At 37.1% G+C, this 13,966-nt stretch overlaps 2 protein-coding genes across 2 annotated transcripts; one reads left to right on the top strand and one right to left on the bottom strand.

Moving 5' to 3' along the window:
• The first annotated feature begins 208 nt into the window (after positions 1 to 208).
• LOC113713281 (wall-associated receptor kinase-like 14) lies at positions 209 to 4,431 on the top strand. Its single transcript, XM_027236966.2, has 3 exons — positions 209 to 1,257; positions 2,912 to 2,989; positions 3,102 to 4,431. The coding sequence occupies exons 1-3, from the start codon at positions 528 to 530 to the stop codon at positions 4,367 to 4,369; spliced, it is 2,076 nt and encodes a 691-aa protein (XP_027092767.1). The 5' UTR covers positions 209 to 527; the 3' UTR covers positions 4,370 to 4,431.
• Positions 4,432 to 10,130: 5,699 nt separating this feature from the next.
• On the bottom strand, positions 10,131 to 12,340 carry LOC113714737 (allene oxide synthase 1, chloroplastic). Its single transcript, XM_027238776.2, has one exon. The coding sequence runs from the start codon at positions 12,140 to 12,142 to the stop codon at positions 10,574 to 10,576; it is 1,569 nt and encodes a 522-aa protein (XP_027094577.1). The 5' UTR covers positions 12,143 to 12,340; the 3' UTR covers positions 10,131 to 10,573.
• Between the last annotated feature and the right edge of the window lie 1,626 nt (positions 12,341 to 13,966).

Genomic DNA, 13,966 nt, shown 5'->3' with positions numbered 1-13,966 from the left:
CTTTGCTTGTTTCCTTATGAAAAAAAAAAAAAAAATTTCTCCTTGCTTCTCTCATCATCCTTTCTTGTTAGTTCAAATATGGAAGCTATTTTAGTCAAAGAATCCAAAACATTTATTGGGTGTCAATATGATCCGTAGTCTCAACGAAGATACATAAAGATGTGGAGAGAGCAAAAGTCACCCTCAAATTGACAAATTAGTAGCATCATCATCTTGTCAATTTTGTTTAATTTACTTCCCCTTCACCTTGTTATCTTCCCATCTAATCTAGAACCCCACATTACAGTTGGAGGCTCTCTCACTCCATCTCTTCCTCTAATCATCCTTCCTCTATCAACCAAAATCTGCATTTAGTTTACACGACTCAAACGAAAAGAGACAAAACTTTCATACCTCAACTGATTCTTTCCTGATATCGCAAGAATTCCCTTGTCCCCTTATTCCATGAAACACAAGAATCCATCCCTCCAGTGCATATGTGCTATAGTCAGTACTGAATAAGCACTATTTCATCCATTTGCAAGAACATGGTAATACCATTTCTGAGCATCATCTCGTATGTCCTGTATCGCCTTTCATCACTTGGAAATGCATCAGCAATTTGCCAAAAGTCGTGCGGGGCAGTTTCATATAACCATATTCCCTTCCCCTTCGGATTCTCCTCAGGCTGCCAAATCCAATTAAACTGCACCTCAAATGGTACGATGGTCATCCATGACTTTCCTATCCTGGACATAAGTCAGGAGAGCATAATGGTCAATCTTCAGGCTCAATGTGGGCGATCCATGTCTGCCATCGACGATCTCTTCGGTCCTAACTACGCCCCGACTTCGCATAACGGAATTCTGATGGAAAACTGCACTGCTCCAGTTCCAACTTGTGTGATTCCAACCACCATGGTCCTAACTCATTTCGAGCTGCTTGATTGCGGTGCTCAAAACAGTAGTAATTTGAGCTGTTACTCTGAGCCCAGCAAGCAAAGCCTTTTTATGAACTACAATAGCTTGGTGAAAAATCGGTGTTCCTCGCTGTTTTCTGCGATTTCAATCGAGTCTTATGGTACTAATTCATCATCCGTCTCGCTCACAGTTCAGTTGGTCCAGTTGGGTTGGTGGCTTCAGGGGCACTGCCACTGCTCTATACATGCCAATTGTACAAAAATATGGTCTCCTACGGATGAGAAGCCGGGCTATCGGTGCCAATGCTTAGACGGCTACGTCGGAGATGGCTACATAGCCGGCGTTGGCTGCCGGAGAGGTATGTTTTTTCAAACTTCTGCTGGCTTTCTTTTTCTTCAGGGCCAACTTCCTCCTGTTCTGATTTCCAAAAGGGAAACTTTTCTAATGGACAATTGATTAAACAAGAATACTAATAATTTGCCTCAATTCAGTTGATGATTATCTGTTGCGTTTTTTCCTTCTATTTGCTAAAATTTGATCCCCGTGTCACCGTGAAGAATCCATGATGGCTAATTATGAACTCCAATTACATGTCTAGCTTAATTTTTTTTTCCATGTAACTGCAAAATTAGATTGTATAAGAAACTAATTTTCATTTTGCATGTCAGACAAACATTAAATTTGAAATTAGATCGTAAGCTAAATTCACTAGATCCTTTTGTGTATAATTATAATATAAACTTCCATGTTTTTTTTTTTTAGCCTTCCTGCATCCTTGACCAAATTGAGTCGTCAATCTAAATGCAAGATGAGTCAGGATTCCCTTATCTGACTATCATTACAAAAGAAATAACGGGTCCAGCGTCCAGAGAAAGTATGCATGCTGAAATGATAGGATGATTTATTGCTGGTTGATTTTAGTACAAGGCAAAAGCTCATACGAGCGGGTCTAATGTGGAGGCAACATATTTTAAAGTTTAAACCCGAAATGTTGAAAACCTGCACTCCTATCTTATGCATTGACCAGCATAGAGAAACTAGGGTTGTCTTATTATTGCAGCAAAATAAATGCATATACAACCACTAACTCTTTTAGGTTGTGGGCAAGAATCAAAATGTCTCCCCAGCACTTGAAGGAGTGATGGTCGAGCATTGCTTTATATCATTACTCCAAGGTAATCAAGGGCTGTTCAAGACAGGATCATAATCATGTTCCATCGAAGTACTTGTAGGACCAAATAATGATAATTATGGTCTTTGTTATCTGCTAATGCAGCTGGCACTGGCAGCAGCACTTCTCTCTATACACGCTAAGAAATGAGTCGAGTCAACCTATTCCACCACTCTATGGTATTGGTATCCAACAATTCCTTAAACACTTAAATATAGTCTGAGTAAGCCAAAACTGCGGATTAATCATTAACCTTCAATTGAAACGGATTGCTCACCTACTTCCTTTGACATAGGATTCTCCTTGGAACTGCACAATCACAAGCCATATAGCCATAATAGTTAATACGTAACAATTTTCACTAAATGAGAATTCTGCAGTGCTTCTTATCATTTGATTTGACCCTGGGAACTATTTGAACTTCTTGTTGTATCAAGTTAAATAATTTGCGCACATAGGTGATCTACCAAAAACAAAAAGAATGTGAATGAGCAAAAGGTTTATTTTGAGCCAATCAGCCAACGCAAGCCAAATTCCTTTTTTTCTTTTGGAAGTAATTTTTGGATCACAGGCACATATGTAAACACCAACGTAATCAAGAATATGAGAACGAGCGTGTACCTGGGAAACTGTATTGGAGTTTCACAGCATGTTGGTTGTCAATAATGTGTACAGTTTCATTCCAGAAAATATACCATCAGTAATCGACTAACAAGTTTGTTTCTGCCCATAACCCCTCAAGCGGCCGCAAGACTGTTGGATATTGGACTTCATTGTGTGAGGAGTTGTTCTTTATTTTATTCATAAATTAATTGTTTCCAGGGTTTTCTTATATTAACAGACTCCACAAGATGCAACCCGGCTAAGTACCTTTCAGGCCAGTGTGGAGGAACAACAAGAGTTGGCGTTCTAGTCGGAGGTAAATAAAAAGAAAAAAAAAATTCTCTGAACAGACAAGGGGTTGAGAAACTTCCGTAGAAAATTTAATTTGTTATAGTATTAAAATGAGCCAAGCCTACTGTTAATTTCAGGTGTTATTGCTGGTGCTGCTTTAATGGTTAGTATTGGCCTAGTATGCTGCTTCGTTCGACGGCGTTCGAGGCTAAAAACCAGAAATAAAACTAAGCGGGAATTGTGTAAAGCTACCGGAATCACTATTCCTGTGTATCATTACAAAGAAGTGGAGAAAGCCACCGAGTCATTCTCAGAGAAAAGAAGACTAGGAACGGGTGCATATGGAACAGTGTATTCAGGAAAGCTGCACAATGATGAATGGGTGGCAATCAAGAGGATCAGGCATAGAGATACTGAGAGCACTGAACAAGTACTAAATGAGATCAAACTTATTTCCACTGTCAGCCATCCGAATCTTGTTCGCCTCTTAGGCTGTTCCATAGAAAAAGGAGAACAGATTCTAGTTTACGAGTTCATGCCCAATGGAACTCTGTCTCAGCATTTGCAAAGAGAAAAAGGGAATGGACTACCCTGGGCTGTTCGAATAACGATTGCAGCTGAAACTGCTCAGGCTATAGCTTATCTCCACAATGCAGTTCACCCTCCCATTTATCACAGGGACATAAAGTCCAGTAACATACTACTGGATTACAATTACAAGTCAAAAGTTGCAGACTTTGGCCTTTCAAGACTCGGGATGGTAGAATCATCCCACATTTCAACTGCACCCCAAGGAACTCCTGGATATCTTGATCCTCAATATCATCAGCACTTCCATTTATCCGATAAAAGTGACGTCTACAGTTTTGGAGTAGTTCTTCTCGAGATCATAACAGGATTGAAGGCAGTGGACTTTAATCGTCCACAGCACGAAATAAACTTGGCAAATCTTGCTGTTGACAGGATAGGAAAAGGATGTCTACACGAAATAATTGATCCATTTCTTGAGCCACATAAGGATCCTTGGACCATTTCATCGACGCATAAAGTGGCAGAATTGGCATTCAGGTGTCTTGCTTTTCACAGGGATATGAGGCCATCAATGATGGAAGTGGCCATTGAATTAGAACAAATTAGGCTTAGTAAATGGGCAAATTCTGAAGAGAACACCACAGGTCTTCCAGCTTCAGCAGAGGTGTCATCTTGTTCTTCATCATCTTCTGCTTGTGAGAAACCACTAAATCTGACAGTACAGAGGGCAGAAATCACCAGAACTATTGTATCTGTTACGGGGAAATTGAATTCCATGGAAAGGGATTATTCCCCAGTTTCTGTACAGCATCCCTGGCCAAGTGAACAAAGTTCACCATCGTCGAATAGTTTGCTCAGTCATGTAATTCCTTAGTGGTACAAACTGTAAAAAATGCTTCCTTTTGGGTTTTATTTGTAGTCTTCATTTTTCTTAAACACCAATTATTTAGAGGTACTAATGGGAGACCATCACATCAAAATTGGAAAAAGATCACAATCCCATAGGGTAATATAACGAATCAATGTTACGAATGAGGAAGAAAAAAAAAATTCATATATATACTCTGTGTGTGTATGTGTGTCCGGTGGGTCACAGAAGTGATCCATGATGAAGAATTGTTAAGCTCTGAAAGCTGGGAAGACTTTTTCAGAATTTTGAGGCCACATATTTTCTTTGGTAGTAGGAATCTTAAAAAGATGTGGACTGGAGGTGCCATGTTTTGCACATAACCTTATGTTTAGTGTACAGATATTGTACACACGTACTAAGCTACTAATTCAGTCGACAGTAATGTTTTGTTCAATATGTACAAACACCATATTTGTTTTCTCTGCGAAATTAGACAATTTAATCCTAGTGGTTGAAATCTTCGTAGAAACTGCAACATGCCATCCCCCATGATTGACTTGGTTAGGGATATTTTTCCAGGTGATGTAATTCTCCCTTTGGTATGGTAGGCTATCTTTTTCGGAAATGGTTGAGGAACTATTCATTGATTAAACTTTACTAGTAGAAAAGCATAAAAAAAAGTATTAATCTTCCGTACACTATCACTTTGATGAATGATATTTATACAAAATTTAAATTTAAAATTTGATTATTATATATGTGTCATGAATCTAATGATAATAATATATACACTGACAAAATATATAAAATTTACTATAAAAAATCAGTTTCTCCTTGTCTCGTAAAAAAGACCAAATGCACTTTTGGGCCAAATGAGGAGAAATTCTATCGACGGTGCTGCGAGTATGAACTTTCTGGTCTGGGCTAGAGCAATTAAGATTTCTCAGAAAGAGTGCCAAAATGAGGAGAAGTTTGTTATTAGAAAGAGTGTCAAATGAGGAGATTATTTGGGATAGGAGATTATTTGTTATTAGAAAGAGTGTTTGGATAGGAGATTATTTGGGATAATTTTTTGAAAAAAAATATATTATAGCACTTTTTTAATGTGATATATGTGAAATAAAAAGATGATTAAAAAAAAGTAAATCAGCACATATAAATAAGGTATAAATAAGTTGCAAATCAAACAAGTTAACTTAGGGACGGGGCGGGAAGCCCTCTCCATTCCTTGCTCCATATTATTAAGGCACCATTTGGATTGTAGGAAAGGAAAGGATGCCAATGGAAAAGAAAAGAAAGGAGAGTAAAGGAAAGTGATTTACATTCATCTTGTTTGAATTAAATATGGAAGGAAAAGAAAGGAAATACTGGGTTTTTGTTTAAATTGAGGAATGAAAAGAAAAGATCAAATGTTTATTTATTGGAAAAGATAGGGAGAAATTGATCTTTTAAAAAAAAATTAAATTATTTCAATAAATTTAATTTCATTTTGCTCTATTTCCGTCCAACCATAACTCAACAAAACAACTACATCCTCTCCCTCTCTTTCCCTCCTCGAAAATCAATCCAAGCAATAAAAATTAAATTACTCCAATTCCCTCTATCCAAAACAGTGCGCTTGCGAGTGGCCAGCATAATTTTTAGTTGGCTTCATTTCATTTTACAAATTTGTACTACTTTCAACGTTTTTCCTGCTCGTCCAATAACTTGTGGTAGATGCATTTCATATTGGTCGATGCATCAGTTGCATTAACTTGTGGTATTTGCAGAAAGTAAACTACATCAAGAAATAAAGAGGACATTTACTAATTCTGAAACGCCAAAGTAAGCACCTCTGCAGTGTTTTCTGTCGGGGATTAAGAATCCAGTTATCTTGTTTTGGTAGAAGGTAATTGTAGTAGTTTGTCTGCATCACTTCAATTCAAGGCATGCACGCAAGCAAATTCAAGGCGACTGGTTCTAATTTTGTAAAACCAAGAAGATAAATGAAGGACCATTCCCAATTTCCCCATCTCAGCAGTGGACTTTTCCGTCTCAGAACATGCGTGCACTGATCAAAGACAACTTCACGCGTTAATGTGGCCATAATTTTCTTTCAAGGCCTTCCTAATGTTTGTTGTTTGATGAAGAAAGGGGAGCGATGGACGTAGTTAACTGACCACCCTATTTATTGGTAATAATGGCTTGTGCCTGTTGCGGTCTGCTGGATGTCAAGAAAACAAATTGAAAATTGTGGAACAAAGAAAAAGGTGTACAGAAGATCTATTGCTCCTTTGAGCTGGCTTCCACTTCTCAGGCTGGATGTAGTATAATTTAATGGCAACACAATGTAGCTGAAAAAACCTCAAAGATGAACAGACATGTCACCTGCAAAATGTTGCTTTCCCACATTTTTTTTTAATTTTTTTTTGGGGGTTCAAAGCTCATGTCATCACAAGCCTTGAATTATGTGGCTAATTACTCAGAATATCGTTGGAAAAAAAATGTCACGTTTATAGGTCCGACAGGGGTCGCTGCAAATTTATGACTGCCGGACAGCAAAAAAGGCGAATCCTTTTTTTTTTTTTAATTCTGACAACGCTGTCGGACTGTGTCAGTGGAAAAAAAATTTTAAAAAAGTCGCTGGCTGCCGGGCCTGGTCAGCCCAGCAGCCGACAAAAGTCTGCAAAATGCTGGCTGCTGGGCCTTGTCAGCCCGACTGGCCCGGCAGCCAGTCCAATTTAAAAAAAAAAAATTTCCAAACAGAATAGACACTACTATGGGGTATGATGCCGGGCAGCTTGGTTTAAAAGACATCCATTTATTATGTCTCATTATTTCCAAACTTAGGTTGTTTTTATTCAATTAAATTTGGAAATGCAAATATGAAAAAAAAGGAAACAAGTACTATTCAGGCATTATTGTACCAATACTAACAAAGACAAAAAAAAAATCCTACCAAAAATACAATATATACATGTATATTGAAAATTAGTTATTATTAAGGAAACAAATAAATATATCATTAATGACTTATAAATCAAACAAGAAAAGGTCCACCAATATAGCCAAAATGGACATTAACTTTCTATAATAAAAAATTAAGAAAAAAATGATCTTATGTAGGATGGCAACAAAAAAAAAGTTTATTTGAATATTGAGTTATGATTTACGTGTAGAAGATTACCCTTCTTTAAGCGCAGCTTTATGAAGGAGAATGATTAAGGTGAAAAAAAACCTTTTTTGATTTTATTCCCTATTTAATAAATTTAGATGCAAATTGAATAAATGTTTTAGTAATGGTAATCAAAGGGAGGGGAAAATTTATTTACAATGGAAAACCCTTTCTCACGTGCATTGAGTTTTTGTATGATTGATATTGTGATAAAACTTAAGGAACCAAATATGATTTTGGACAAAATTTAGCAAAAATCCTTCCGAGTAGTTTATAGGCAAATACGTATATCCTATTTAAAGTATCGGCTCTTTACAGATATTTTATTTTCAAATATTTAATTTATGATAAATATATTAACATTTGTAATTAAAAATTAAAAAGTGTTAAAGTAATATTCTTGTAAAAAAAATCAGTAGGTTATCTATTTAATATAAATTAAATATTTTTTAAAAAATAAATGGCCTCATAAACTATTAATTTTTTATGACTTTCATCCATTACATGAGTAAAGTATTGGCTCTTTATAGATATTTTATCCTGAATCATTTAATTTATGTTAAATACATAAATATTTATAACTAAAATTGAAAAAGTGTTATATTAATATTTCTATGGAAGAAAAACTGGTAGGTTTTGTGTTTAACAAAAATTAAATATTTGAGAGTAAATACAAATATGTTTTTGAGAATAAATATTTGTGATAAAATAAATGTTTGAAAGTAAAATACATGTAAAGAGCTGGTACTTTAAATAGGCAATATGTATTTGCCTATAAACTACGCTCGTTAAAGTTTATTAATTGTTAATTAATTTGTAATACTTTGTCATTCATTGGACATGTGGCACAAAGGACAAATCAGGTACAAAATTCTAATTTCACTCTCTAAAATAATATTTTAATCATTTGGACTGAATTTGTAAAGGATTAGTAACCTCAGGGGATGTCAGTGTAATTGTTTAAATCACAGGGGAGGTAAGTGTAAATGTCAAAAATCTCAGGGGAGGTTTCTGAAATTATCCCAAAAAAAAAAGATTCACCTTCTTGGCCGCCGGGCAGAAGGCTGCCGGCAGCCATAGATTTGCTGCGTCCGACTTTTCTTTTTTTTAACAATATTTTGAGTAATTAGCCGAATTCTGATATTTTTTTATAACCGCATTAGACCAAAATATAAACTTTCAAACAGTCTATTGCTCCGCTAATGAATACATTTCGTGGCTTGAGATACTAAAAAAGATTCAAGCAGTCTATATTTTGTTCTAATTTCTTAAGAACATATAGTTTCAAAAAAAACAAAAACAAATTCTTAGGAACATATTGCCTGAAAGGAGTACTGAGAAAAAATTGTATTAAATCCACACTCTGAATTCTAAATGCAAATCTTGGAGTATTAATCACTTATATATTAGCAATAAAATTCGTACAAAGCCTAAATTTAGGATGAAAAAGTGTGAATTCAACCCTTAGCAACGACATATTTGTTCAAAAACTACAACTCATGCTTACCGTAACCTTAGAATGGGAGAAAATTTTCTAACACGCTGAAGACTTTTGACCTCAAATAATCAAATACCATTTCTGCATTTTCTTAACATCTACGGATTAACCCCATTTTGCACCTCCCAACTTAATATCACTTTCTTACTTTATACTTTAAATTTCAATTCTTAACATTTTGCACCCTAAATTCTTAATTTTAAGCATTTTGCACTCTAAACTTTTAGTTTTGGACATTTTATACCTTAAATTTTCAAGTTTTTCCCATTCAAACCCAGTGAATAACAATTTTAGCAAAATTAACTACATAGAGGACCACACAAATCAATAATCATGTGCCAGGAGTTGTTAAAAGATTGCAAGTTATTTTAACAAAAATAAAACAATACATTGTAATTAATTTGCACTATCTTTTATTTCATTAATTTTGCTAACAATATTAGTGATTGAATCAATGGCAATGTGCTGAAAAGTGTTAAAAAGTAGCAAGCTATTGTAACAAAAATAAAATAATATATTATCATTGATTTATATAAAGGACCCCATAAATCAATGGCAATGTGTCGAAAGTAATCAAAAGCTGGCAAGCTATTATGACAAAAATAAAATAATAAATTGTCATTCTTTTGCACTATATTTTATGTCATTAATTTCGCTAACAATATGAACGATTGAGACCATATAAATTAATGATGAAGTACAAAACTTCATCAATCAAGCCAAAGGATCATAGTTAGAATAAAATGATATATTATTATTAATTTTTACTATCCTTTATCTCCTTTCTTTTACTAAAGTTGTTGTTGATTGGGCTCCATGGAAAAATTTTGAGAGCTTAGAATGCAAAATGTTCAAAATTAAAAATTAAAGTGTCCAAAATTAAAATTTAAAGTGCAAAACGAAAAAGTAATACAAATTTAGAGGTACAAAATATAGTTATTCCTAACTTCTACCTTGCTTGGAAAGCCATTTTCCCCCAAAATTTTTTATATTTTCATGAACATATTTCTCAATTATTTTTTTATTTCACATATTTTAAATTATTACAATACATTTTTCTATAAAAATTTCAAAAATAACAATCCAATCGGGATCCAAAAATTTGTCAAAACAGCCAATAAATAAAAAAGAGGTCGAAAATGGCACATACAACTTTATTTAAGTCACCAAATCCCCAAAAAGAAAACAGAACAAGAAAAATCATCTCTCTATTGACAGTCAACTAATACTACTACTATACTCTAGAAATTATTTTGGATTTACATACGCATCTATACCAATAATAAAAAATTCTTGATGCACATCCAAATATGTTATCGTACTTGGCCCCATTAAACTTTTTCTCGTTTTGCAAAAAAGGGCCCACAAGCACTATACCTAAAAATGTAAAAAAATAATAATAATAAAAGACATATACATATAATGGTTGCTGAAGGCAGGGTGACATGTCAGCATGTACGTATCACTAGACCGGAGAGGCGGAGGTTGACCGTTGACCCAGGGCAATCCCACTTTTCCCATTTCACCCTCCGTTCTAGTCAAAATCATCATCCTCACCCTCCTCCCCCTTTTTTTTTCAAAGGCTAGCTCTTTTCAAAGACGTAACAGTCACAGCAGCACCTAACGGCGACGTACCGACCTCGATCTCAAACGAATCGTAACGGCGGAAGAACTCTACTAGCAGCAACCTCGACACCAGCACCACAAAATCCTTCCCAGCGCACTGTTTATTATTAACGTCAGGACTTTCCGTTTCAGGTCCGTTAGACCACAAAACATGCTTCAATAACTTCTCCCCCTTTTCACCCACGAACCTGTCCGCCACAAATTCCTCGGACCTCTCGAAAATCTTCGGATCCCTTGTGGCGAACGGTTGGTATCCAAACAACATTTCTCCTGCTTTGACCTCGAACGCCGAATCATGGGACTCGATAGTAAAATCGGTCTTGGCCCTCCCGTATTGGGCCGGCACGGGAGGTTCAATCCTCAGGGCTTCGTAGACGACTGATTTTGTCAAAGGCATGTTTTCGATGGCTCTCATTGTAACTCTGCCGTCCGATGATTTTAGAGCTGACCGAATTTCTTGGGCTAATTGGGTGTGGAGTTTGACTTCAGCCCGTCCGATCCATTTGAGCATGTTGGTGAAGAAAAGTTTCATTCCGCCGAAGGAATTGAAGCAGGTGGCGAATATGAGGTTGTGGCAAGCTTCCTCGCGGGAGATTCCGTTTCTCTCGGCCTCGTCGAGGACGGAGGTGGAGTTGGCGCGGAAGAAATCGTAGAGCAATTGGTACTCCTTTTTCACCAGAGCTGGGGGTAAAGGGAAGGTGTGGATCAACAGGTCTTCGAGGACGTTGGGTAGGCCGAGCTTTAGGACGGGATGAATCTGGAAAACCACCCATTTTCCGACGAATTTAGGGCCGTCACGGCCGAGTTGTGAGTCGGCGGGGTTTGCGCCGTAGAGGGATCGAGCAAGGAAGTTGAAAGCTGCTTGATCGTTGGCTTCATTGAATTTGGCTTTGCCATTGGTGGCGAGTTCCTCCTCGAGGCCGTCGAATAGCTCGGTGTAGCTCTTCTGGAACTCGGGGATGACGTGGTCCCGGCGGGAGGAGAGGTGGAAGAACATGAGCTTCTTAAGCTTGGCGTGGTTGGGCTCGGATGGATCAAGGTAGGAGAGGACGCGGTAGCCGCCGGTGAGTTCAGTGGAGGGCATGAAAGTGCCGGTGAAGAGATCCTTCTTCTCGACTTTGGAGACGTCGAAGAGGACGGGGAAGCTCTTGCCGTCGAGCAAAACGATGACGTTCGGGTTGGAAGAAATGAAAGGACCGGGTGGCATGTTGGTTTTGAAAACCGTGGACCGGTACTTCTGGACCCGGGACTTGAAGTATTCGTCCTTGCCTTGGTTGTAGAAGTAGTCGAGTCTGTCCTTGACGGGTCCAATCAAGGGAAGCCCATAGTCACCTGGGATTTTTCTGATTGGCAGCTTTGCGGGCTGGGGTTGCCGAGGTGGTGGGGAAATTGATGACGGTCTTTCTGATACGGAAGCTCTGATCGGGTGGACAATGAGCTTTCCAGTGAAGGGCTTTGATGATCTATGTGATGGAAGTTGGAGATGAAAAGGGGTGAGAACTGGGGAGGATAAGGCCATTTTTTTTTTCTTTTTTTCCCAGAAGAAAACTAATAACTCAAAGAGTGACTAGCAATGGAATTTGGGAGTGTGAATTGGAGAGATGGAAGTGGCGGAGGAGCTATGGGGGGGCTGGCCAGTGGTGGGAGCGGCAATTTGAGAATAGACTTCAATTGAATGAAAGTGGTGCCTTTGCCTTTTGAACGTCTAAATCTTGGGATATATATCTACTATTACTACTACTGAAGGCTGTGCTCGTGACGACTTAACGACACAGAGAATGCTTGTGTAAATGATGGCCCGCTGGACTATTCGCAACTATTTAGGCTCGTGCAATATGTGGTTTGACGAGTATGTTCAACTGAGAATCGAAGGCCTAAGTATTACTTAATTTTTATTTTTATTTTAAGAAAAAAGTAAATTTAATTTTAAAAAATGTATAAACAATGAAAGAAGATAATGAGTAATTATTACTGTGTGAGTTTTACCATTACGTAAAAGAAAGAAAAAATTGAACATTATTGTTTAAGTGTACTATAGCACTAGATAAACTCTTCTGTTTCCATAAATTGATTTGATTACCCTCATCTTTCCTTTCCTTGTACTGGAGACTGGAGTTATTCATTCTTTTATTTATTTATTATTGGGTAAAAGGTGAAACGACATAGTGCCTAGTGGTGGTGACCGTCACTGGCTGATTTCCACACGATACTAATGGCAGTGCCATGATTTCTTTTGGCAATTCAGTCCCTTTCGCCGCTTAGTCGTTGGATTGGATTGGACCTACTCTTCTTTGTTTAGATGCTTCCTGAAACTGAGAGTTGAAGACACACTACTAGTAGAGTATTATTTTAGGAGTTAAAAGCATATTTGATGACAATTAAAGAAGGGCAACTGTAATTATTCAAAATAATCTATTATATATCTTGAAATTTTTCTCAAATCTTATTCCTCCCAGAGTAGTAGTAAGAGTTGTTTTGAAGTATGGACGGAGAAAGAGTTGAATCAGTTGAAGGAAAGGAAACTCAAGCAAAGGTCATCCATCATTCACGACTCGCATCTCATATGCTGCATTGCATGCCTTTGGATTAAGACTTGGATGTCAAACAAAAAAGAAAGGTCAAAGCATAATACGGCTTCTTCGATGGTTCAACAGTCAACAACAACAGCCCATGAGCCGCAGTAGCTTATTCCTCCGGCCAGGACGGTGATGTATGGTACAATGGAGTGGTGGTTTATGTTGCAGGCTTTGCTTCCCCATTTTCCCACTACCGGCCAATTTTACACCTCAAATTGCGCGTATCAGTCTCAGATTTCTTATATATTTTCAGAATCTAAGGGCTCCTTTTTCTGCTCTATAATAATTTCACCACGTTTGTTAAACGAGGAGGGGAAAAAAAAAAGCAAAAAAATTAGAAAAGGCGATCTGCTTCGTGGGACCTTGATTAGTGCTTTCCTTGTCATTGATGAATGGCATAATTTTATTGTGCGATAATACTTCTGCCTATTTTCTACCTTAAAAGAAAATCTAAAAGGACCTCTGTCTACGTTGTCAAGTTTGCCGGTAGATAGATTTTACTTCCTTCAATTTCTCATAAATTCTGATGGCTGCAAAAAAAGACTAAACGCACGTGAGTGGTTAGTTTGGTAGCACGATGAAAACCAAGAGAACTATAGCCATTACGCGTTCCAATATTATTCCTGAATAATATAATTTGTTGGTCTCTTAAATTTACCAAAATGCACGTGGATTTTGTGCGTAACTGAGGCGGCTTTTAACTTACAAAACGAGAAAACACTAGAACAAAATAATAATAAAAGGTTCGATTTCTGGGAAATGCATGT

This window comes from Coffea arabica, chromosome 10c (genome assembly GCF_036785885.1).
Source record: "Coffea arabica cultivar ET-39 chromosome 10c, Coffea Arabica ET-39 HiFi, whole genome shotgun sequence".
NCBI classification, from domain to species: domain Eukaryota; kingdom Viridiplantae; phylum Streptophyta; class Magnoliopsida; order Gentianales; family Rubiaceae; genus Coffea; species Coffea arabica.
Note: the sequence above shows the minus strand (reverse complement) of the source record. Positions and strands in the feature narration are given on the sequence as shown.

Bases quoted from the DNA above. Each gene is read 5' to 3' on its own strand.
- LOC113714737 (XM_027238776.2), bottom strand. From the start codon at position 12,142: ATGGCCTTATCCTCCCCAGTTCTCACCCCTTTTCATCTCCAACTTCCA.
- LOC113713281 (XM_027236966.2), top strand. From the start codon at position 528: ATGGTAATACCATTTCTGAGCATCATCTCGTATGTCCTGTATCGCCTT. The intron at 1,258-2,911 runs GTATGTTTTTTC...TTATATTAACAG, and splicing joins CGGCGTTGGCTGCCGGAGAG to ACTCCACAAGATGCAACCCG. The intron at 2,990-3,101 runs GTAAATAAAAAG...TGTTAATTTCAG, and splicing joins AGTTGGCGTTCTAGTCGGAG to GTGTTATTGCTGGTGCTGCT.